The following is a 22,560-nucleotide window of genomic DNA, read 5'->3' as shown; positions in this document are numbered from 1 at the left end:
CTCTCAAATTGGGACAGTTGTCAATATTAGATGCAGCACTATGCATTTTCCATACTGTATCTCTTTTAATATTTACAACAGTCCCATAAGATAAGTAAGGTTATCATTATTTCCACTTTATTGGTGAGAAAACCGATGCCCAGAGAAGCACGGTAACTTTTCCAAGGACACCTAACAAATGACACAACTATAATTTGAACCCAAGTCCAGGAGGCCAAAGACCGAGCCTATAACTCTTTCAGCACATGCTCTGCTGTCTCCCAGTATATGCAAAGATTAGTTACTCCACCGTGAGTTACAGAGAATACTCAAAAGTGGAACCAGTGCGTATCTTTTGTAAACAATCTAGAACGAACATTTTCACAAGAAATTTACACCAGTCTTCTAACCAACCAACCTCCAGTATTAAGGTTTTTCCTTTATGCCCATGCACACGCATATTTTTAAATATGTATACCCCAATGTGCTACTCATAAGCCAAAAGGAACCAGCTCTCAACGGGCAAAGGCAGAAACTTTTCCATGTTTATTTTGCTGGGTCAGCTACCAAGCCACATGTAGCTGTGCGACAGGAAAGTCTCCCTATACAGGAAAAGAAACTTCAAAGGAAGCTCTGATCACAGAAACCGAAGTATAAACACGAAGACCGGCAGGAGACAGAAGGACTCAGGTGAAACTGTCCCCAAGAATACAACAGTTGGCCTGTGGAGGATGCCAAGGGGAGAAGAACTTCCCCGACCCCAATTCCTTTGTGCCTACGGAAGAAGGTGGGTCATGAGGGGTGTGGAAGACATCAAACACCATCACCTCCAGAAGGCACCACCTCCCAAACCAGCACCCTGAGGTAATGGGCAATGTGGTCACAGGGCCCAGGACAACCACAGAGCTTTTTCTGCTCCTCAAATCTCAGGGGCTTGCAGTCCCTTCTGCACTGGCAACCACTGAATTATACCACTGGCCACTCTGCCCCGGGGCTCTCAGGACGCATATGCGTGTGCAGGGTTCTCACCAAAGAATTAAGACTGGAAGACTAAGGGCTTGCTTCTTATAAAGGACATACTGCCCTAGGAGAGTTCCTTTTAAAGAGTGATAACATGACTGCCTTCATGGTCAACCCTGGCTTTGTTTAAGCCCAAAGAAGTCTAGGAATGCCTGGGTGGCTCTGTCGATTGGGCGTCCAACTTCGGTTCAGGTCATGATCTCACTGTTTGGGAGTTCAAGCCCCATGTTGGGCCCTGTGCTGACAGCTCAGAGCCTAGCCTGGAGTCTGCTTGGGATTCTGTGTCTCCCTCTTCCTCTACCCTCCCCTGCTCGCGTTCTGTCTCTCTCTCTCTCAAAAATAAATAAACATTAAAAGAAAAAATTTTTTAATAAATAAAAAGACTTAAAACGCTCACAGACAGCAGAAAGAAAACGAGGGTCATGAGGAATCCTGAAACAAAATGCCCATTTTATATGTGCCCACAAAAAGCCTCGCTGGTCAGGCTCACTTTAAATACTTTTTCAATTTTTTCCCCTCTTTGAAGAGGAAAATATAGAAACAAACAAACAAAAACTAAAAGCAGCTGCATCCATCCCCTCTGTGGGCGTTTTCTCCTACATGTTCAGCTGGAATGCCAACCTGCTCCACGGCTGTAAAGAGAGACAATGACTTTGGACGTGACACGGCCCCCCACCCCCACCCCCACCCCCTGCCCAACCTCCTCATAGAAGGTAACAAAAGGGAAGCCGCCACCCCAGGCGGGGTCCTGCTTGTCACGGCATTGGAGCAGGCCTCCTGATCCACTGACGCTGTGAGATCAAGCCTATGCCAAGGACAACAGGATCCTCTTAAACAGGAGGCTGGGACTGCAAAGCACAGCGGTGCCAAGAGACAGGTGGCCAGTCCCTTGAGTGAGTTCTGGCTCAGATGCCGGCCCACACCCGCTGTTACCTCTCGCAACTCTAGCCTTTGGGCCACGGCCTCCAGGCACTCCTGCCCGGTGCTCTCCACCGACAGCGTGCACTCGATCACATTGCTGTCCAGCAGGCGGATCCGTGTGACAAAGCAGTTCTTGCTCAGGACGTTGTAGCGCCGTGTCCGACGGAGCTTCAGGCCGAAAGGCATGGCTGCGTGGCCCTCGGACGCCGCCTTCCTATCCCGGCGCCCACGCCCCTGAGATGGCCTTAGCAGCTTCGTGTCTGGGTGATGACACTACCGCACGTGCTCCTCCAGACGCCGAGAAAGGTGTCCATTCCCGGTGCGGCGCTGCGGAGGATCGCTGCGAACAGAGAAGCAGCAAAGTCATTGGCTGCAAGGGAGGCTGCGGATGCCGCGGCGTACGATCCGCACACGCGAGCACACGCCCCCGGTCGGATGGACGTCCACGTTCGAGAACCAGCAACCTCTGCAGCCCTCAAGCCTCTTGGTGGAGCCCATGAGCTCTACCTGATCTTACAAGAGGGAGCTGATGAAATCCGTTCGACAGCGGAGGACGCGGAGGATCAGAGAGATGAGAAGACCTCACCTAAAGACGCACAAGGTGAATGGCAACGTCAGAATTCAAACCAACGTCTATGGGCCTTGAATTCCCATGCTTTTTTCACTGGACCATCCTGTCCACTCAAGAAAGCAGTAGCGGTGGAATTGGAACACTGTGTAACTTCTAAATAGATCCTCTCATTTCAACCTCATTAACAGCCTGATGGGGTAGGCTTTCTGATCCCCCCTTTTTACAGGGGAAAGAAGTGAGGCTCGATGATTTACGTGACTGGCTGATCCTGAACTTAGAATCTTATCTTGTTCCTTCTCCCTCTTTGCAACACTGCCTCCTTCTTTACCTTAACACTATTTACCTTTATTTTTATCTTAATATTTATTTTGTTATTTACTTTATACACTTAGAACGGATGATAGAAAATGAAGAGAATGCACATTTATTAAATATATTTTTTTTAATTTTTTTTTTAACGTTTATTTATTTTTGGGACAGAGAGAGACAGAGCATGAACAGGGGAGGGGCAGAGAGAGAGGGAGACACAGAATCGGAAGCAGGCTCCAGGCTCTGAGCCATCAGCCCAGAGCCCGACGAGGGGCTCGAACTCACGGACCTCGAGATCGTGACCTGAGCTGAAGTCGGATGCTTAACCGACTGAGCCACCCAGGCGCCCCGAGAATGCACATTTAATGGAAGTCAGCAACTTTCTACATTTGAAGAAGTTTTAAATATATGAATCTAATGCATTTATTATCACAACTCTGTGCTCTTCTTCACCAAACAGGCAGTTAGATGTGGGGAACTGCCCTACCGTCATCTTGTTCTTTTACAAAATGCTTGACGCAAAAGCCTTGCCACCAAATTAAAGATAATTTACTTAACTAATAGTGAGATGTACTTACACCCTGACGTCCCACCAAATTCAAGGGATGACACTGCCATGGAGAACACAAGAAGAAAACAACAGCAGAAGTGGCTTTACCGTTCCACTCTCACTGGGAGTTTCTTCATCGTTATCTCCCAAAGAAGCCAGAAATGTTCAGACAACCTCTCTGTTCACCTTTCTCTTCTCCATTAAGCCCAAAAGACTATCTCTTGCTCATGTGATTGTCGTGTTAACTCCATTCCCTAAGTCAAGCAGGTCCAGCCTGACTTCACACCTTTCATCCAAAGAACTACCTCGGAGCCCCCTGACACTTAGAGGGGCAAATATGAGTAACTGTTTACAGGCATTCCTGAATTAATAAATAAAATGGCTTTAGTATTTAGAAACCACTCCCTGTCAGTACCCCAGGCCTCACAGAGGTTGTCAGGGCACAACCCTACAACAGAGCAAAACATACTCCCCAGACTCCCTCGGCCGGTCTTTGATGCCTGCCCTCTGGCACATTCCTTAGCATGACAGGTATGTTTTATGATGGCTTAAAATACACATGCTAGAGACTGTGGCTTGGTAAAACCTATTAACATTTCTAAATCACTTTGTGTTGGCAGACTGTCATGTTTACCTCTAAGGTAGACCAACCTGATGATCTCCTGATATCTGCAGAAAAGACTACACAGGGACCCACCCCAAAAAGCAAAAAAAAGAAGTCAGGATTCAAATACAGAACGCTGAAGAGTTGACTACTATACATTCCCTCACCTTGTTGAAGAACAAGGCAGAAGACACCAAGATTCAACTCGTATATTAACCAGGGAGCCTCAAACAGAAGAAATATTTGCTCCGTGGCCATAAGCCACACTTCTAATCCTGGGCTAGGCGCTTTACATCTGGGTGTGCCTCACCTTAAACACCTATGAAAGAATGTGGCCGGCCGGGTACACCTTTATCCCAGCCACTATTAAAAACAATCCCTGCTATATATTCCATAGGACGCCATCCAGAACACACAGTTAGTGAAATAAAAAGTACACTGCACACCAAATGCACAGATAATGCAGTTTTTATAATAAACAAAAACACATGAAGTACTGGGAAAGAACGTAAATTCCCTAAAACAATTAACCATTAGGGCCACACAGAGGTGACATTACACAGAACTCTCACTCTGTATTTTATACATTTCTAAAGTGTTATAACGTTTTACAATCACCTTAGATTACTTTTGCAAATAAAAATTAGCTTAAAATGGATTAGCTACTAAAAATGGTATGTCAGAAGCAACATCTGCCAATCTGGCAGTGTATCTCCTAGAAAATACTGATTTTTTAAGTTATTTAAGTCTTCAATTTGCAAGAAACTTGCTAAGTAAGGTATCCACAAAAAAGTTGTAAGAAAATTGGTCTGAAAAGTCAATGTCATGACATAAAATATTGAATGGGGGGGGGGTGCCGGAGGGGGGTGTGGTGCTCTGGAGTAAAAGAGATGTAGGACTTATAAAAACAAAATGCAATATGTGAACTTCAATCAAATCCAGGGTTAAAAAGATACCTATAAAAGACATGAGGCAATTAGGGAAATTTGAAATAGGGAACAGAAATGAGATGATATTAATGGATTACTAATAAATTTCTTGGGGTTTTTTTTGTTTGTTTTTTTTTTTTAGAGACAGGGAGTGCACAAGTAGTGGAGAAGAGCAGAGAGAGAGAGAGAGAGAGAGAGAGAGAGAGAACCTCAAGCAGGCTCTATGCTCTCAGTGCAGAGCCCAACACAGGGCTTGATCCCACCACCTTGAGATCATGACCTGAGGCGAAATCAAGAGTCGGATGCCCAATCGATGGAGCTGCCCAGGTGCCCCTCTTCTGTTATTGGTAGTAGAATTGTGCTTGTGTAAACGGAATGCTTTAGGAGATGGCAGTGGGTATATCTAGGGGTAAAAATGTCATAATATCTATAATTTACTTACAAATGGCTAAAAACCCAATGCATACATATACAGATTCAGAGTCGAACAAATATGACAAAACATTAATAGTTGTTAAATCTGGATGGTGGGCGTACAGATATTCACTGCACTGTTCTTTCAGCTTTTCTGTATACCTAAAAATGTTCGTAATCAATGGAACAACAACAACAAAAAAAAAAAACAAAAGGCAACCCTCAATACCGGTACTAAACATAGTCCTTACAGCTCGGGTGAAAATGCAGCTGGCTCTTTCTATGGACTTCTCTAATCCCTCCCTTTCTTTGTCTGAACTCCCACATCATTTCTGCCTATTGTAACATAGCAATCAAACTTGTGTTAATAGTATTAGCAAGGCTGACTCTAAACTCTTCCAGAACTAGAGACATGTTTTCTCCGTCTTTAACACCCACATCTTTCACCTAAATTAAAAGTTCATGGCATTTCTGCCCAGAACTCGTGTGGTTGGAGGGTTGTGCTTCTGGAAAGAATTGCCAGGCGCTCATTTAAGACACCCCTTACCTGTAGGATGGGTCACACCTAAATGATTCCAGGTAAACCATCTGTGTGACACTAATCTATAAGAATAGGGTTAGAGGAGATGATCTCGTAGTCCCTTTCAGTTTTAACATTTTGATAGTCCATGAATTATCTGCCGTGTTTTTTTTTTTTTATTTATTTTTTATTTTTTTTTAATGTTTATTTATTTCTGAGACAGAGACAGAGCATGAGTGAGGGAGGGGCAGAGAGAGAGAGGGAGAAACAGAATCTGAAGCAGTCTCCAGGCTCCGAGCTGTCAGCACAGAGCCCGATGCGGGGCTCAAACTGACAGACCGCGAAATCATGACCTAAGCCAAAGTCGGATGCTCAACCGACTGAGCCACCCAGGTGTCCCCTCTGCCGTGTTTTTAAAAATGTTTATTTATTTTGAGAGAGAACACACATGCACATGTGCAGGGGAGAGGCAGAGAGAGAGAGAGAGAGAGAGAGAGAGAGAGAGAGAGAGTCCAAGCAGGCTCCACTCTGGGCTCTATCCCTTGAACCGTGAGATCATGACCTGAGTGGAAATCAAGAGTCTGACCCTTCGCTGAGCCACCCAGGCCCCCCCTAACCGCCATGTTTAAGTTCTCAAAGAATCCATAGCACTTGTTATCATGAGTCCATCTCCTAACTATTTACAAAGGCACACAGTTCTACAATACACGTGACCCAGCACCATCTGGGTTTTAAGCCTCCTTCCTCTGCTTTGCCCTTGATAGACAGGGAGAGGGAGGATTAAGATATGCCACCAGACAGGAGCACCTGGGTGGCTCAGTGGATTAAACCCCAGACTTCAGCTTAATGATCTCGCGGTTTGTGAGTTTGAGCCCCGAGTCGGGCTCTGTGCTGACGGCTCAGAGCCTGGAGGCTGCTTCGGATTCTGTGTCTCCCCCTCTCTCTGCCCCTCCCCCACTCACACCATGTCTCTCTCTCAAAAATAAATAAACATTAAAAAAAAAAAGATATGTTACCAGACGGGAAACTGGATGTGAAGTCTATCACAAACAAGTCCTCTCTGGGACTCTGACGACTTTCCCTGTGTGGCTCTCAGGGGCCACAGCATATTCACTTCATCACATGAACATTGTAAAACCTAGAACAAAATGCCAAATTCTCATAAAAAGGTCACATGCTTATGAAACTGTAGATTTTCCTGATAATACTGGATTTCCAAAAGAGCTCAAACTAGGGGGTCGTCAATTCTATTTGCCATAAGATTTGGTTTTGTTTAATGGAAAACTCTTTTAAAAACTGAAGTCACTTAAAGGATGAGTTTTATTTGTCCCCTCTTCAAGAACATATCAAGTAAATAAGAGCAAGCTGCAAATGTTGCTTCCATTCATGGAAGTTTAAGGAAACAGACTCTTTTCTTGGTTAGTACAGATAGTAAAGCCGATAGTGCTGACTCACGATGTTTTTTTTTTTTTTCAAGACAAACAGCATCTTATTCTAATTTCCAAACATCATCTGCTGATCCTCTTTTTCACAGATGTAGCTTAGTGAGAAAAGTAGCATCGGATAAAAGAGTTAGACCCCAGCCCTTTAGTGACGAGAGTCACCGGGAGTAAGAAGCAAATGTGAAGGGTGGCCTGGGTGGCTCAGTCGGTTGGGTGTCTGACTCTTGATTTCAGCTCAGGCCAGGATCTCATGGTTCATGGGACTGAGCCCCACATCGGGCTCTGCGCTGACAGTGCAGAGCCTGCTTGGGATTCTCTCTCTCTCTGCCTCTCTCTGTCCCTCTCCTACTTACTGTCTCTCTCTCAAATAAACATTAAAAAAAAAAAGGAAGCGGGGCGCCTGGGTGGCTCAGTCAGTTAAGCGGCTGACTTCAGCTCAGGTCATGATCTCGCGGTCCGTGAGTTCGAGCCCCGCGTCAGGCTCTGTGCTGACAGCTCGGAGCCTGGAGCCTGTTTCAGATTCTGTGTCTCCCTCTCTCTGACCCTCCCCCGTTCATGCTTTGTCTCCCTCTGTCTCAAAAATAAAATAAATAAACGTTAAAAAAAAAAAATTAAAAAAAAAAAAAAAAAGAAGCAAATGTGGAAAAAAAAAAAAAAAAGGACAAGGAAAGTACCAACAACTCTGACCTCTCCAGCTCGGTGGGTCTTTGTGTGAAGGGATTGGAAGTGCATGTTAAAGGCTCCCCCGAAAGGAAGGACACCCATGTGACAGAAGGAGTGAAGTCAGGGGCACAGAAGGTCCTCTCTAAGAACCAAAGTTAGCTCAGGGAAGGGAACATGTGCACATCTTCCTGCAGGAACTGGCCTAAGTGCACACCCAGCAACTTAACCTTTCCCTGCCTCAGTTTACTCATCTGTGAAGATAATACCCACCCTGCCCATCTGTGAGAAGTAAATGAGAAAATGCTTCTGTGGAGCACTCAGTGGCTATAAAGGTCCCCTTCCTCTTCCCCCTCATACAGTAAGCCCAGTTTGCTCAAAGGATAGCAAAACAGCCGTGGAAAGGACCAGAGTACGTGACCACCTAAAGTCTTAAAAACAAAAAAACAGGCAAAGCAGAGAACACAGAGTTGAATGCAAAGCGATGACAAGTCCAAGGGCAGAACCGTGCATTGTCCCAGCACTCCACCTTGTCATCCCCAGTGTACTGTCACCTAGAGCAGAAAGAAGCCAATCATTAGAAGAAACGCTCCCATCCAGAGCCCATCCTAAGTGGGTAAGAAGGTTACGGCCTTTTCCTTATCTTAGTCAATAACATGCCTACAGTGTCTGGTGTGAAGCAGCTGTTCTTTTTTTCAGTGGAAATTGATTCCCAATTGCTGTGGGTCTTAGAATCCAAATGGCTGTATCTCTACAGCTGATGGCATAGCACAGTCTCCCTCACCCCAGAGAAACTCCCGTGTGTGTCTTAGCTCCCCAACAAGAATCTTTTTTTCTTTTTTTTTTTTTTAACATCTATTAATTGTTGAGAGAGAGAGACAGCACGAGTCGGGGAGGGGCAAAGAGAGAGGGAGACACAAAATCTGAAGGCTCCAGGCTCTGAGCTGTCAGCACAGGGTCTGATGCGGGGCTCGAACCCACGAACCGTGAGATCATGACCTGAGCCGAAGTAGGACGTTTAACTGACTGAGCCACCCAGGCGTCCCCACCACAAGAATTTTGAAGGGAGAGAGCTATGTCAGGTTTAGATTTGTAGTCGCCTTTGGATGTGGCAGGGCGCTAAATAAATATTTGTCATTATGATGAAAGAAAGAATGAGTTCTGAAAGGGTTGAGTTTTTGAGGCCAAGGTAGAGCAGGGGCCTCCAGGTGACCTCAGTGGCACCTAAGGAATTTGGAGCCTTAGACAGATCTGACTTGTGAGGGTGTGAGAGAGGCTAAAAAGTGCAGAGAAGAGGGATGAGAAGTTATTCAGCTCACTGGTGCTCTTTGGGGGTAAAAAATTGAACCCACACTTCTATAAGAACATTCCCACCCAAGCCTGTCTTTTCCAGCCCTTGATGTATCTTAGACTGGGCGTGGTCTCAAAGACCAGAGAGATGCTACATCCCATGGAAGTTCTTTGCCAAAACAACAAGGGAATTCTTGATGTGATAAAGAATCCCAGTGTGCCCACGATTGCCGAAAGCAATTTGTAGGGATATTTGCTCTGTAAACACACTTTAAGGGCCTTTCATAGAATAAGTTACAGCAGAAGAGGACAGGACATACAGAAAAGCTTCAAAGTCACTTCTAAAACTCATTCCTGACCGATCAGCTTCCTAAGAAGATCTAATATGTAAGTTTCCATCTTCTAACAATCAGCTGTGGATTTCCAGCACCTTGTACTTTCTTTTTTCCCCCTAAACATATCAACAAAACACCTGCCAAATGTAAAACACAGAGCAAAGCCAGCTTTCTCATAGAAAAGTCAGTCGGCTGATCTAATAAATTTTAAATATGATGAGTAAGAAGTGGAGAGACCTTTCATAATATCAACCAAAGACAGCTTAATCCCCTTTACTAAATTACCTGTACTAAATTTCTTTAGGGAAAAGACAGGAATTAAAATCCAAATCTTAAACGCGGTCATCTTTTTATTTCCCACGTTATATTATGTACGCTTACTTCTGAAATCTGAACATAAGTTCTGAAATCACGAACATAAGCTAACTGCTGTTCCACTGCATTCTATATTTACTAACAGTCTCTGGCATTTTTCCAGCATTCTATATTACTACAACTCCCAAGCACACCTCACAGAACTATGTAACCCTGGTCTGGGTGTGAGAAAGGAAAAAATGATGCAATGAGTCCATCCTGTGTATAAACACGCATGAGGCACAGCTCAGTTTTAAAAAGTACTATGTCATTTTTCTGAGGAGAGTTTTAAAAAGGGGTAGAAGGGCATGGGGAAAAAAGAGTATGGGAAAACGGGAAATGCTTTCTCCGATTCCCCCTTAAAGACCGGCAGACAGGAAGGTAGTTCGTTTTGGTGAAAATTAGAGTTAGTTCCTTCTATAAATGTTAGTGCTATAGAATACCCAGATTACATCCATATATTGCATTATTCGAAGCCAAGCAAAATTTTGTGCGAGGTTTACAACACAAGCCCCTAACTTTTAGCTGCTAAATAACTACAAAAACAAATGCAGAATGTCCACGTTTTTTAATTTCTTCCTTTTCCTCCCGCTAACTCAACTTCAAACATTCAGTGGTGGGAGGGAGAGAAATTTGTCCAAATCTGGAGCTGCACTGCAAGTCAGAACAAAGATTCCTGCTACAGGACCCCATCACAGTGGTACCTCACCTCCGCGAAAAATGGCTACATAGCAACTACATGTGTGCAGAATGTCTCCGAAAACCAGGAAATGGAGGCAAACATCCTCTGAGCAATCATATATCACGAAATCCTTATTAATGGTCTGCTCAGGAAACAAACAAACAAACACAAACCACCCTCACAGTGCATTTACTCTGACTTTATATACCTTACATACCTTGCTCCTTAGCCCTTAGCAGACTGAAAGGAGATAAAGAAAAGTATGCTGGCAGGGAACAGAGAGGCAATGAGGGAGGCAGACTATAAAATTAAGCATTCCACAGCATGGAAGATAGTATCGAAAGTACCCTGTGGTAAATATGGATGACGGAATAACACCCAGCATATTTTGCTTAAGATGGCAGTAAAGAAATATACTTGTAAACACAGTGTAACTTGTAAACTTGTAAACTCCCATCCATAGTGGTTAAAAATAACCAAAAAAAAAAAAAAAAAAAAGTGGTTCTTGAGTGGTAAAGCCTCTATTACCTGGAATCCCAACTCCCCCACCCCAAGCAGTGGTTCTCTCTTGTTTATTCCTGCTCTAACACTCATAGCAAAGCAGTTTGGTGAAGAATCAAAGGCTGCATTTTTGACTGTTGGGGGGGGAGGGCAACAGTCTGTGAGGACCAGCAGTTTGAAAAAGCCCCCCACAGGTAATCGCTGAAAAAAAATCATTACCCCATCCCCCACTTTGAGGATCACCGCCCTGAGGTCTCTAGAGAGACGTGATCTTCCCACAGGAAGGATCTCAAAACATGAAAGCTTTCATTATTGACCTCACTGAGACTCTTAAGGCATTCAAAGCACATCTTGAATATTTTATAGATAAAATAATATGTTGTCTGGAATTTACTCAAAAATAACAGGACTGGGGTGGGTGTGGGGGGGCGTCTGAGCGGCTCAGTGGGTTAAGCATCTGACTTCGGCTCAGGTCATAACCTCATGGTTCGTGAGTTCAAGCCCCGCATCGGGCTCGCTGCTGTCAGCACAGAGCCCACTTTGGATCCTCGGTCCCCTTCTCCCTTTCTGAACCCACCCCCCGCTTGCACTGTCTCTCTCAAAATAAATAAATAAACTTAAAAAAATAATAATGGGAAGGGGACACTGCAGGGGTCCGGATAAAGCAATATTGGCCACGTAGTTGCCAGCTGCGGTTGGTGGCAGACAAGGCTCATACCTTTCCTTATGGTTTTGTATGCGCTTGAAATTTCCCACATTAAAAAGTTGTTTTTCTTTCTTTCTTTTTTTTTTTTTTTTTTCTAATAAAGAAGTCTTTCTTAAATGGCACTTCGTAAAGCAACCTGGCAAAAATCCTCCACTCTGTGGAGCTATGTTACAGAGAAAGGGGGTCAGAATTCTTCCTCCATGTAACCCCTCCTGCCCCTCCAAAAGAAAACTTACTTTTAACTAGATCAAATTGAGAGTGAGCATTTCTCATTTCATTGTTAAAAGAGGGCAATAAAAATTCTTTTTGCAGGGAAAGTTGACAGGCTGGATAAAAGTACAAAGAACAACCAATGGGCAGAGGGGAAGGGATTCCTCCTGCCCAACCTGCTTAATCGACTGTATCAGAGCACCTGACTCCGGCTTACTTCTCTGATGAGCTTTCTCTGTCTATTCACGCCAGGAATGCTTTGTCCTACGAGACTCCACCCTTCTTTGAGAGACAGTAGAATCTGCAACTCTCCAAATCCAGTTCTTTCTGCTGTCAGTGTCTACACCCACAGTGATGTGCGTCCTGGAATGTCACAGCTAATCATAGCCGGGAAGAAGAATGGGAGAGTCCTGTGAGTGTTGGAACACCAAGGAGGCAATAGCGAGCACCTCCATTTTTAAAGCAGATACGATGACAGAGGCATTTTCCTGAGCATTATCTCCAATGGTCTTATGAGACGGTGATTCCTAATGCCCCCATTTTTACAGACGACAGCACCAACTCTGGAGAGGTTAAGACCTTGCCCAAGATCACACAGTTACTAAGGATACCACCTGACCCCCACGTTCTTACTCAATGAACCATGTTAAAATACCCAGAAAGGGGGTAGGAAACGAGCTGGTGATATGAAAATAACAATGACAACAGCAAACAACCACATTCTATAAGGAAGGCTTCAATATGCCATCTGCCGTCTATCTTTGCTCAGCCCGAGTGGACTCGATCCAGATACGGCAGACATGGATCCTGAGGCCGGTGGCTCAATTTCAGTCCCAGGATGTTCTATCCAGACGGCATGGCAGCAGAATCAGGGTCTTATCCCTGCCACAGCACCCCATACCTCCTCCCCCCGACCCAGTGCCTCTTACCTAGACAACTTTCCTTCTACGGTTCCAGTGTGTGCAGCAGAGAGGGATAATCCCAGCACATCAATACAAGCTCTTCAAAAACCAATCTGAAAAACACAGTTACAAGAGCAACCGAAGAGGTTTTCCAGCCTGTTCATATGACTCACTCCTCAAAACGAAAGAAATTCGCCGAAGGTAAACATACCTCCAACCTGCTTCATTCACCCTCCTCTGGGATGTGCACCCTAACGGGGACAGAGCTGACCAAGAGAGGGGTTCTTTGTGAAAGGCTGTTACAAGTGACCTCCCTTAGCAAAGTTTTCCACACCTCCCTCTCCCGTTTCCTTCCTGTCCGTGCCTGAATTCCCTCAACTCCCCTTGCATGTCCAGAACTTTCGGATGGGAGGACTCACCCGTGTCACTTCCTATCCAAACAGAAGCAGCAGCCACGCAATCTCTGCCAACTCTCTTCAAGGGGGTCTATGCAGCCAGTGCCCAGCTTCCCTGGGTACATCGCCATGTTCCTTGGTCTCTCTGGCCCCATCAGTGAGCCTCACCCTGATGTGGAGCGATTTCCCTGCATCAGCCACTTACAGGCTGTATAACCATAGCTCAGAGGCTGCCTCCCTTTCTGCATTTATACTATGGGGGTGGTAACAATACCCACCAGGTGCAGCTGCAAGACTACACCCGTTGGTAACATATCAAGGGCTGGCACGGAGTCTGGCACATGGTGAGCACTATTTGTATGTTTGCAGTCACTGTCCTTGTTATTGTTGCTGTTTCACTGAATACCGCAGGAAGCCCAAGGAAACACAGACTGCCAACGTTTGCAAGTGTATGAATCGCTTTCCAACAAGCCAACGTTTGTAGAATTTCAAAAGCTAAGGCTATTTATCATAAGGAGGCGAAGCACGAATACAAGACCCCTAGGTCTCACTGACTGGGAACCACGGACAGGATGCACAGTGGGCTCCAGAGACTGGGACCAAGTCAGTGAGTCAGGAATACAACCCAGCGGGTTCTGAAGCGTTAACGATGCAATCACTTCCCCGGAGCCAAGTAGCTGAATCAGAGGGGGGAAAGAATGGCAACAGGTAGGAGCCAGCGTCAGCTTCTACCGAGTTGCATGCTCCCCACTGCTGTAAGCAACTGTCAATCACTGATGGGAGAAAACGAAGCTTCTAAACAGCGATGCCCATGCTACCGGCTGGCACCCACGCGATAAACAGACAAGCACACGTGCACAGACACGCGCAGGACGCCCATCGTAATTGTCCTTTCTTCCCTCGGTCCCCTGCCTATGAGACCCCCACACACAACCCAAGTGGGTTCTTGGAAAAAACTCGTGCTGTACATTAAGTAGCCCTCAGTGACATGACAGAGAAAAGCACCTGTTGCCAGCACGGTCACTTGGCTGTCATAAAAACACTGTTAGCATGCTGACATTCCCGCTACCGTTAGTGACCTCAGACCTGAAGACGTGCTCAGTGGCCTGCATCAGCGCTGAGCAAGCCGGGGCCTCTGGAGACACTGCTGCCCGTGGGGAGGGCTCTCCCCCTGGGCAGGGGATGACTGCAGCCCGGTAGGGGGTGGGCGGAGGAAGGAACAGGAGCGAAAACGTCAAGTGCTTCGGTTCCCGGGTCGGACTCTTCGTTCTTAAAAGCTGAGAAACTTAAATTTGTACATTATCTCACAAAGCCATATCTAATAAATATGGTGAGTGCTACGCAGGGTAAACGTAATTCAAGAGGCTCCCTTTGCTCTCTTGATTTACACCTATGTTTCAGAATATTAAGGATTTCAAATCTCCCTGCAAACAAACCCTGTCTGCCGAAATCTTGGTACATAAGCAAAAATATCGCTGGGAAAAGAAAATGTGTATCTATCCTTCAACTAGATGGTGAGAAGCCAGGAACCAACAACGCTTTTACAGCTTTTATCAACCCAAATCCCTCTGCACTATAATTAACGTACACTCTAACTCAGCAATGCCACTTTAAAAGCAATGGATCTTAAGGATCGCGTATAAGGATGGGGCAGTAAACATCATCTGTAGTAGAGGGTGGGGGCCTAAAAACGAGCTGCATATCTATGACGGAATTACGTTTGAATGCACTCTGGCACAGCCACATGATTTAGGGCATTATGCTGTTATTAAAAATCAGCTCAATCTTTAGCTATGAACTCAGAGCAACAACCGTCAAAAATTCTGTAACTACCAGCTTGTTGGAAAAGCTGCAGAGTAAGGCATGCAGACCCAAAGCGAAGCCAGTCATCTTGCATGTGTTTGTGCCTACACGAGCTTGGAGAAAGGATGGAACAGGTCCGTCCTCAGAGGGATAAAAGGTAGAGCACAACATCTACTTTGTCAATATGCAATCTTTGGAGTATTAACACTGTGTTAAACAAAAACCTATTATTTAAAATTTTTTTTTAAGATTTATTTATTTTTGAGAGAGAGAGACAGAGAGAGAAAGAGACAGAGCATGAACAGGGGAGGGGGAGAGAGAGAGGAAGACACAGAATCTGAAGCAGGCTCCAGGCTCTGAGCTGTCAGCACAGAGCCCGACGTGGGGCTCGAACTCACGAACCGTGAGATCATGACCTGAGCTGAAGTCGGACGCCTCACCGACTGAGCCACCCAGGTGCCCCCTTTTTAAATATTTTTTAAGTTTATTTATTTATTTTGAGAGAGAGAGAAAGAGAGCACACAAGAGCACAAGTGGGAGAGGGGCAGAGAGAGGGAGGGAAAGAGAGAATCCCAAGCAGGCTCCTTACTATCTGCACAGAGCCCAACACAGGGCTCAAAATCACTAACCATGAGATCGATCACGACCTGAGCCTAAATCAAGAGTCGGACACCTAATCAATTGAGCCACCAGGCACCCCTCTCTTTACATAGATTCTTAAGGAGGAATGCTCCCAAGTCAAAACCTGTAAGTTTTAAAAAATCTCTTACTACGTACAGCTAAACTGATTCCCAAAGGACTGTCAAATGCAGAAGCTATGGTAAGTCACTATGATTTCCATTTCTTTACCTGCAAAATGCTCAAAATGATGTGTTTTCTTAAGTACTCCGCTGAAAAGCTGCATAAGCTGAAAAGCTGCATAACGTAGAACAGAAAGGAATCAAACTTGGGAGTCAAAAGGACCAAGATCAGGTTACAGCTTTCTTTTTTCTTATTGGGTCACCTTAAGCATGGTTCCTCAGCAAGGCAGAAGTGCTTTAGGAAAGGAAAATTTCAACCCAAAAAGGATATATCGAAGTCCTAATGCGAGAGCAGGTCTGCGTGGCAGAATGGCCCCCCAAATCCAGTCTGCAATGAACAGGATCCTTTCTCTCGTTAGCTCCAGTGCTATGTCACCATGCCACAACTTCGGGAGCAGCAGTTCTGAGGATAGCTTTTGAGAAATACCACACACTGTCCTCCGTCAGGCAGCAACTATGGAAATTACTTGGCCTGAACATCAAATGACTGTACTTCCTTATATTTATATACCATTTCCTCAAAAACTACTATTCGCTCAGCCCAGACTACTGATTGTGGGAAATCCCAAAGAACAAGTAAAGACACCCTCTCTGCCTACCAAATGGTAGGACATGCTCGGCAAGGATAAAAACAGAGCAGCACATACACTGGGCAGCTGGGAAGAGATTCGTCCAGACAGAGGCAAGGATGAGAAGAGACAAGGAGTGGATGCAAATTCACACCGACCATCTGGAGACCGTTCTTGGGTTCCGGGTAATCTGCAGAAGGTAGAAGGGGAGGTAGCAAAGGTCCGCAGCTTAAGTAGAAAAAAAGAAGAGAAGTTGCCTGGGTGGTTTGGTCAGTTGGGCATTTGACTCCTGACTTTGGCTCAGGTCATGATCTCATGGTCATGGGATACAGCCCCGAGCCCCTCATCGGGATCTGTGCTGACAGTGCAGAGCCTGCTTGGGATTGTCTCTCTCCCTCTCCGTCTCTCCCTCCCCTCTCCTCTTCCTCAAAAATTAAAAAGAAGAGCTTCCAGTGCGGAGAGATTTTCACTTGAGATTTATGTCCGCGCTCATTTTATTCTATATAAATGCAATATTTGAAGCAAAAGCAATGCAAATTCAGCACAAGGAAAGAATAAAAATTAAGACATTGTGATTTTTTTTAAATTAATGTTTATTTATTTTTGAGAGAAAGAGGGAGACAGAGAATCTGAAAAGGATTTCAAGCTCTGAGCTGTCAGCACAGAGCCCGACGTGGGGCTCAAACTCATGAACCGTAAGATCATGACCCGAGCCGAAGTTGGATGCTTAACCAACTGAGCCACCCAGGTGCCCCCAAAATATTCTCTTTATCTTACTATTACATATGATTTTTTTTAACTGTTGCATTTACGCAAACACTGGAGCCATAGTCCTTAGTCTTCGAGAGCACGGCTTCCTGTAAGTCAGATTGGTAAATGAGGATTCTGATATAGGAACTAAAGTAGACAAGTAGTAAAAAAACGAAGATTTCATTCCAGTACCTGTGCCTGGACCCTCTCAAGGAAGAGTGAACTAATTTGGAAAAAAAAAATGTAATGGCAGTAATGGCAGTGAGTCATTTATACACTAAATTAGAACTTTATTTTTTTTCTTAGGTTTACTCCTTTATTTTGAGAGAGACAGAGTGTGAGCAGGGGAGGGGTAGACAGAGACAGAGAGAATCCCAAGCAGGCTCCACACCAGCAGCACAGAGCCCAACAGGCGGCTCGATCTCGAGAACCATGAGATCGTGACCTGAGCTGAAATTAAGAGTTGGATGCTTAACTGACTGACCCACCCAGGCACCCCTAATTTAGAACTTTTAGATTGTGGGTGAACACATTGAATAAAAATACTCAAGATGGTCATACCTTAATAGCTTATTCCAGTAACAATCTTTACCATGTTGAAATTTCTTCTTTGTAAAATATACTTAAATCTCTATTCATAATTGTATCTATTTCCTCCTTGAAGTCTTTCATCCTGAAAAGGGCAACTGGGAACCATCATCCCCGCATCACACCTTCATATATTTAACACTCTTATTATGACACTCACTGCCTCAGATTCCCCAACATAAATATTCCTACCTTTCTTGCCTTCTCTTTTTAGGGACTAGTTCATTGCCCTGCAATCATCTATCTCTGTGGTTCCCTATTCACTCTAAATCCTTCTTGTTTTCTTTTTGTTGCAGAACAAAACTGAGACAAGTTGCATTTACAACCTAACTCACGGAGATGGGCTTCATGTTCAGCAGAAAACACAGAGCACGCATGTTGGATTTGCCCATGAAATCCTTCCTTAAACAAAAAGATCTCTCACTGGAGAAGACACCACAAGAAAAGCTAACCGTGCTCTCGTCTATGTCAGATAATGAAGACTATGACAAAGGACAAAGAACGTCTGAAGAGGGTCTAGAACACTTAGGTTTAATTCTTTGCTCTGTCTGGTTACTTGAATCCAGTCAATAGTTAGAAAGCTAGAGCTGGAGGGGATGCCTGGGTGGCTCGGTTCTTTAAGCATCCCACTCTTCATTTCGGCTCAGGTCATGATCTCTGATCTTGTGGTCGTGGCATCGAGCCCTAAGTGGGGCTCTGTGCTGAGTGTGGAGCCTGATTCTCTCTCCCCCTCTCTCTGCCTCGCCCCCACTTGCTGGCTCGCTCTCTCTCAAAATAAGTAAGTAAACATTGAAAAAAAAGAGAGTTAGAAGTTGAAAGATAATGGGGTTTCAGTGGTGAAACAAAGATGTTTTCCCAACTGAAAAATCACTTCAAATCCTGGAGAGGAACACGACACACACATTACAAGCTCCGTGTCTGATGAACAAGGGGATGTCAGAAACCCCACACCAAAAAAATACAAATACAGAAGGGAAAAATCTGGGAGAGTAAGCCAGGCAGGCCCTCTGGAAGCTTAACTTTGAGAGGCACACGGGGCCAGGTGTGGGTTTCGTTTTGTGAGGTGTCTCATTTTTGCCAAGTGTGTAGGTTGTGAGTAGGGAAGGATGTGAAAGCCGGGGAACTGTTGGAACGACTTGATAAGGACATGTTCCTCCTCCCAGTCCAGATGGCACAGGAAGTGAGAGGGCTCCAGGAGGGAGGTGTCCGGATGGAAAGAGAGAAGGGGGCAGGGGTGAAATATCGTGACACGACTGGCTCACGTGCAAAGTTGTGCACAAGGAGTTCTTTAAAGCAGCTGGAGGTATGCAGAGATGTTTAAAGAAAACCAAGCAAGTGAAAAGGTGAAACATTTACAAACTCAATAGAAAACAATGTGTTCAAGAAAGAAACCCCGATCCACATACCACACTTGGCTAAGCTGTACACATTATCTGCATCGTTATACTGAATGGAAAAGGCACTGAACTAAGTCTAACCAGAGCATTTGCGCTGCTCTTCTGGAATGATGGCGGTAAGGGTGATGGGGTATCAGTGAGCCTCAGTCCTTACCTGCCGCTGCCACTGTCACCACCATTGTCCTACCTAACATTACGGAGCACTTACCAGGTTTCATGTTTTTCATGCTAAGCCCTTTAAGTGGGCCTTGTGTCTCTCCCAGGAGTCTGCCACAGAACAAAAAGCATCATGAAGGCTCCCAGACGGAGCAAAGAGGGGTTTCTCTAGCAAGGAAAGCCTCCTTTGAATGCCCTGCAGTCAGCCTTTGGAATTGTTTCAGCAAGGAGAGAAGGAGCGTCCTGCCCGATTTCAGGAAGTCCATGACAACTGCCAGGAGCAAGTCCTTATTAGATAAGAATAGAAGAATAAAGAAGGGCCAATGGACACTGAGCTAGGAGAAGTGCACCTGAAGAGGAATGCAAAATACAACTGACCTAGACCTCCAGCTCCCCACCCCCACCACCCAAATAATACAGAAGGTTAATCCCAACGCAAGCACACATGGATCTTGTGCTGAGCCTGAACCCGTGACGGGCAGGGGCTGAAGACATCCAGCCTTTTATAGGCCCTATCCATAGACGCTGGCACCATTCCGAGCAACATGACTCAGAGGGTCAATATTATGGTCACTAAATGTTCATGGGAAAGCCATACCCGAATTTTGTCAGAAATTATAGTTCGCATTTCTGGAGCATTTCTTCCATACGAAACCCTGCACAGGTTATTTCTAGTACCCACATCATCAACTGTGCATAAGCATTATACCCATTTTACAGACGAGTAAACTGAAGCCTACAGAGTTTGACTCCTCTAAGACAACATACTAGCTAGCGATGGAATTCACAGTCTCACTTAGGCTGTGTAGTCTCCCATCTTCCATAATATCTTAAAGGAGCCTTTACTGTGACTTTTCTAGAGTCTGGAGGGATACAAGGAAGTCAATCTCTACCAATGGAAATCTAACGTGGAGCTCATGACCCACTGACCGTGTTGTATATAACTAGTTAACCGCGTGAGAAAAATAGCACCTAGGACAAGGGGAACAAAGTTGCTAGACGACCCCAAGGTCGGAAGAAAAAGAAAGAATTGACATTAGTGGGAGTGGAAAGGGAGAAGCCCCAGTCTTCACCCAACGTGTGCCTGGTGTTTGCTCTAGACACACGCCTGGCGTTTGCCATATGTTCCTCCTCTGTTGCAACAACAGAAACAACCCCCTTGGATCCTCCCATCCCTCCTGAAAGTGAACGGAGGCCAATCTTGATACTGTGGTGCTGAAAAATCACCCAAAAACGTGGGGAAGGTCTGATATTTACATGACCAACTGGCATATCCCAAGCTTTAACTTCGGCGTTTCTCGGGAAATCTCGAAGAGCTGACCTACTGTCACCCAGAGGCACCAACCTCCTACCTGTTCATATTAATTTCTGCACTTTGGTCAAATTCTCCACAGTATCCTTTCATTCTGCCAACAGATTAATAAATATCAGATAAACACGTGAGGGGATGAATGGGTTCATTCACTAGATGGGGGAGGGGGGGCAGGGAATCTTTTCACGATATATATGTATTTCAAATCGCAACACTCTCTTTAAACATCTTACAATTTTATCTGTGGTTATACTCCAATAAAGCTGAAGTTTTTAAAAAATCAAAAGAATAAATACCAGAGGGGGGAAAAAAACTATACACTTTTCTCTTTTCATGGGTTGAGTGCAGATATGAGCACAAACCCCACCACACGCACTCCCTGTAAGCCAATTCCAGTATTAAAACAAATTCAAGGGTGGCTCCTGGGTGGCTCAGTCAGCTCAGTGTTGGACTCTTGATTTCAGCTCAGGTCACGATCTCACGGTTGGTGAGTTCGAGCCCACGTCAGGCTCCATACTACCGGGATTTCCTCTCGCTCCCTCTCTTTCTGACCCTCCCCGGCTCGCGTGCACACTTTTTCTCTCTCAAACATTAAGTAAATAAAAAAATTTTTTTCAAAAGAAATTCATTATTGCACATATTAAAAAAAAATTTTTTTTACTGTTTCTTTTCGAGAGAGAGAGAGACGGACACAGAGTGCAAGTGGGGGAGGGGCAGAGAGAGAAGGAGACAGAGAATCCCCAGCAGATTCTGTGCGGTCAGCACAGAGCCTGACGTGGGGCTCAAACTCAAGAACTATGAGATTGTGACCTGAGCTGAAGTCGGACGCTTCACTGACTGAGCCACCCAGGCGCCCCCGTTATTGCAAATATTTGTCAAGGACCTACTCCATGCCAGGCACTGTGCTAGACGGTAGGGATAAAACCATGTGAGACCAACAGCTGTGCCGTCCTCACAGAGCTCACCTATTACACACCTTAACTGAGTCTGGAACAACGGTCTGCACAGGTGCACGAGAGAAACCAAATGTAAGCAGGGCGATATTATCACGAGCATATAAAAATCACTGAGTGCACTGGCACAACTCTCACCTTTGTCCTTAACCCCATCTGCCCTCCTTTAAATAGCAAGTGCCAGGACATGAAGGAACGCCACCAACATGCACTCACCCCTCTCTGAGCAATTCTTCTGAGCAATTACCAGTTGCCAGACACTATAGACAACAAAGAGTACAATATGGTTCCTGTCTTCTGAAGCTCATAATCTGCTGAGGATGAATTCTTAAGAATCAGAGGGCAAATGGCATTCTCTGCAAAGAGGTTTGACAGCTGTGTTTAAACGGTTTTTCGCCAAAACCGACACAAAGTAATAGTATTGCCTTGTTCTCCTTACACATGTCCCCATAGCAAGCACGGACGTCAAGACAGGCTCTTGACCTCTCTGCTCCGTTGAAATGCGTGTCATCAAAATAAGCTTGCTGCTGCTCCTCAAAATAAGAAATTCACTCTACCCTCCCGTGACGGCATTCGAAGGCATCAGAATTCTCCCTGGTCTACAGAGGGGCTAAGGCTGCTCATACAGCCACGTGAGGACGGTCCTTCAAGATCTGCTCCTTGTCTACCTAAATAATGAGGAGGAAGAGGAGGATGGTGATAAGGACGATGGCCATTAGTAACTGTAGCTTCAAGGTATGAAGCATCTACTATGTGGCAAGCACTGTGATGATAAGCAGTTTCAGGCCGTATGTCATTAAACTTACGACAGCCCCAGGAGATAGGTATATTATTTATCCCCAGACTTATCAGAGGAAACAGAGGATTGAAGAGGGTGAGATCTGGCTCAAGAACAAAAAGCCAGGAATTGGCAGAGCGAAGCCCAAAGGCTTACCCAC

The 22,560-nt window shown here is 45.2% G+C and overlaps 1 protein-coding gene across 2 annotated transcripts in view; it reads right to left on the bottom strand.

Annotated features, from left to right (window-relative positions):
• PTPN14 (protein tyrosine phosphatase non-receptor type 14) overlaps positions 1–13,193 on the bottom strand; it is a 118,197-nt gene extending 105,004 nt beyond the window's left edge. The window contains exons 1-2 of one of the 2 annotated variants that reach the window (XM_060643832.3): positions 12,927–13,193; positions 1,933–2,260 (exon numbers count right to left, since the gene is read on the bottom strand). In XM_060643832.3, coding sequence (XP_060499815.2) covers positions 1,933–2,106 — 174 coding nt within the window. In that variant the 5' untranslated portion in view covers positions 2,107–2,260; positions 12,927–13,193. The remainder of the gene's footprint in view (positions 1–1,932; positions 2,261–12,926) is intronic. The other variant, XM_060643829.3, reaches the window with a different exon arrangement.
• Between the last annotated feature and the right edge of the window lie 9,367 nt (positions 13,194–22,560).

This window comes from Panthera onca, chromosome F1, assembly GCF_046562875.1.
Source record: "Panthera onca isolate mPanOnc1 chromosome F1, mPanOnc1 haplotype 2, whole genome shotgun sequence".
NCBI classification, from domain to species: Eukaryota; Metazoa; Chordata; class Mammalia; order Carnivora; family Felidae; genus Panthera; species Panthera onca.
Note: the sequence above shows the minus strand (reverse complement) of the source record. Positions and strands in the feature narration are given on the sequence as shown.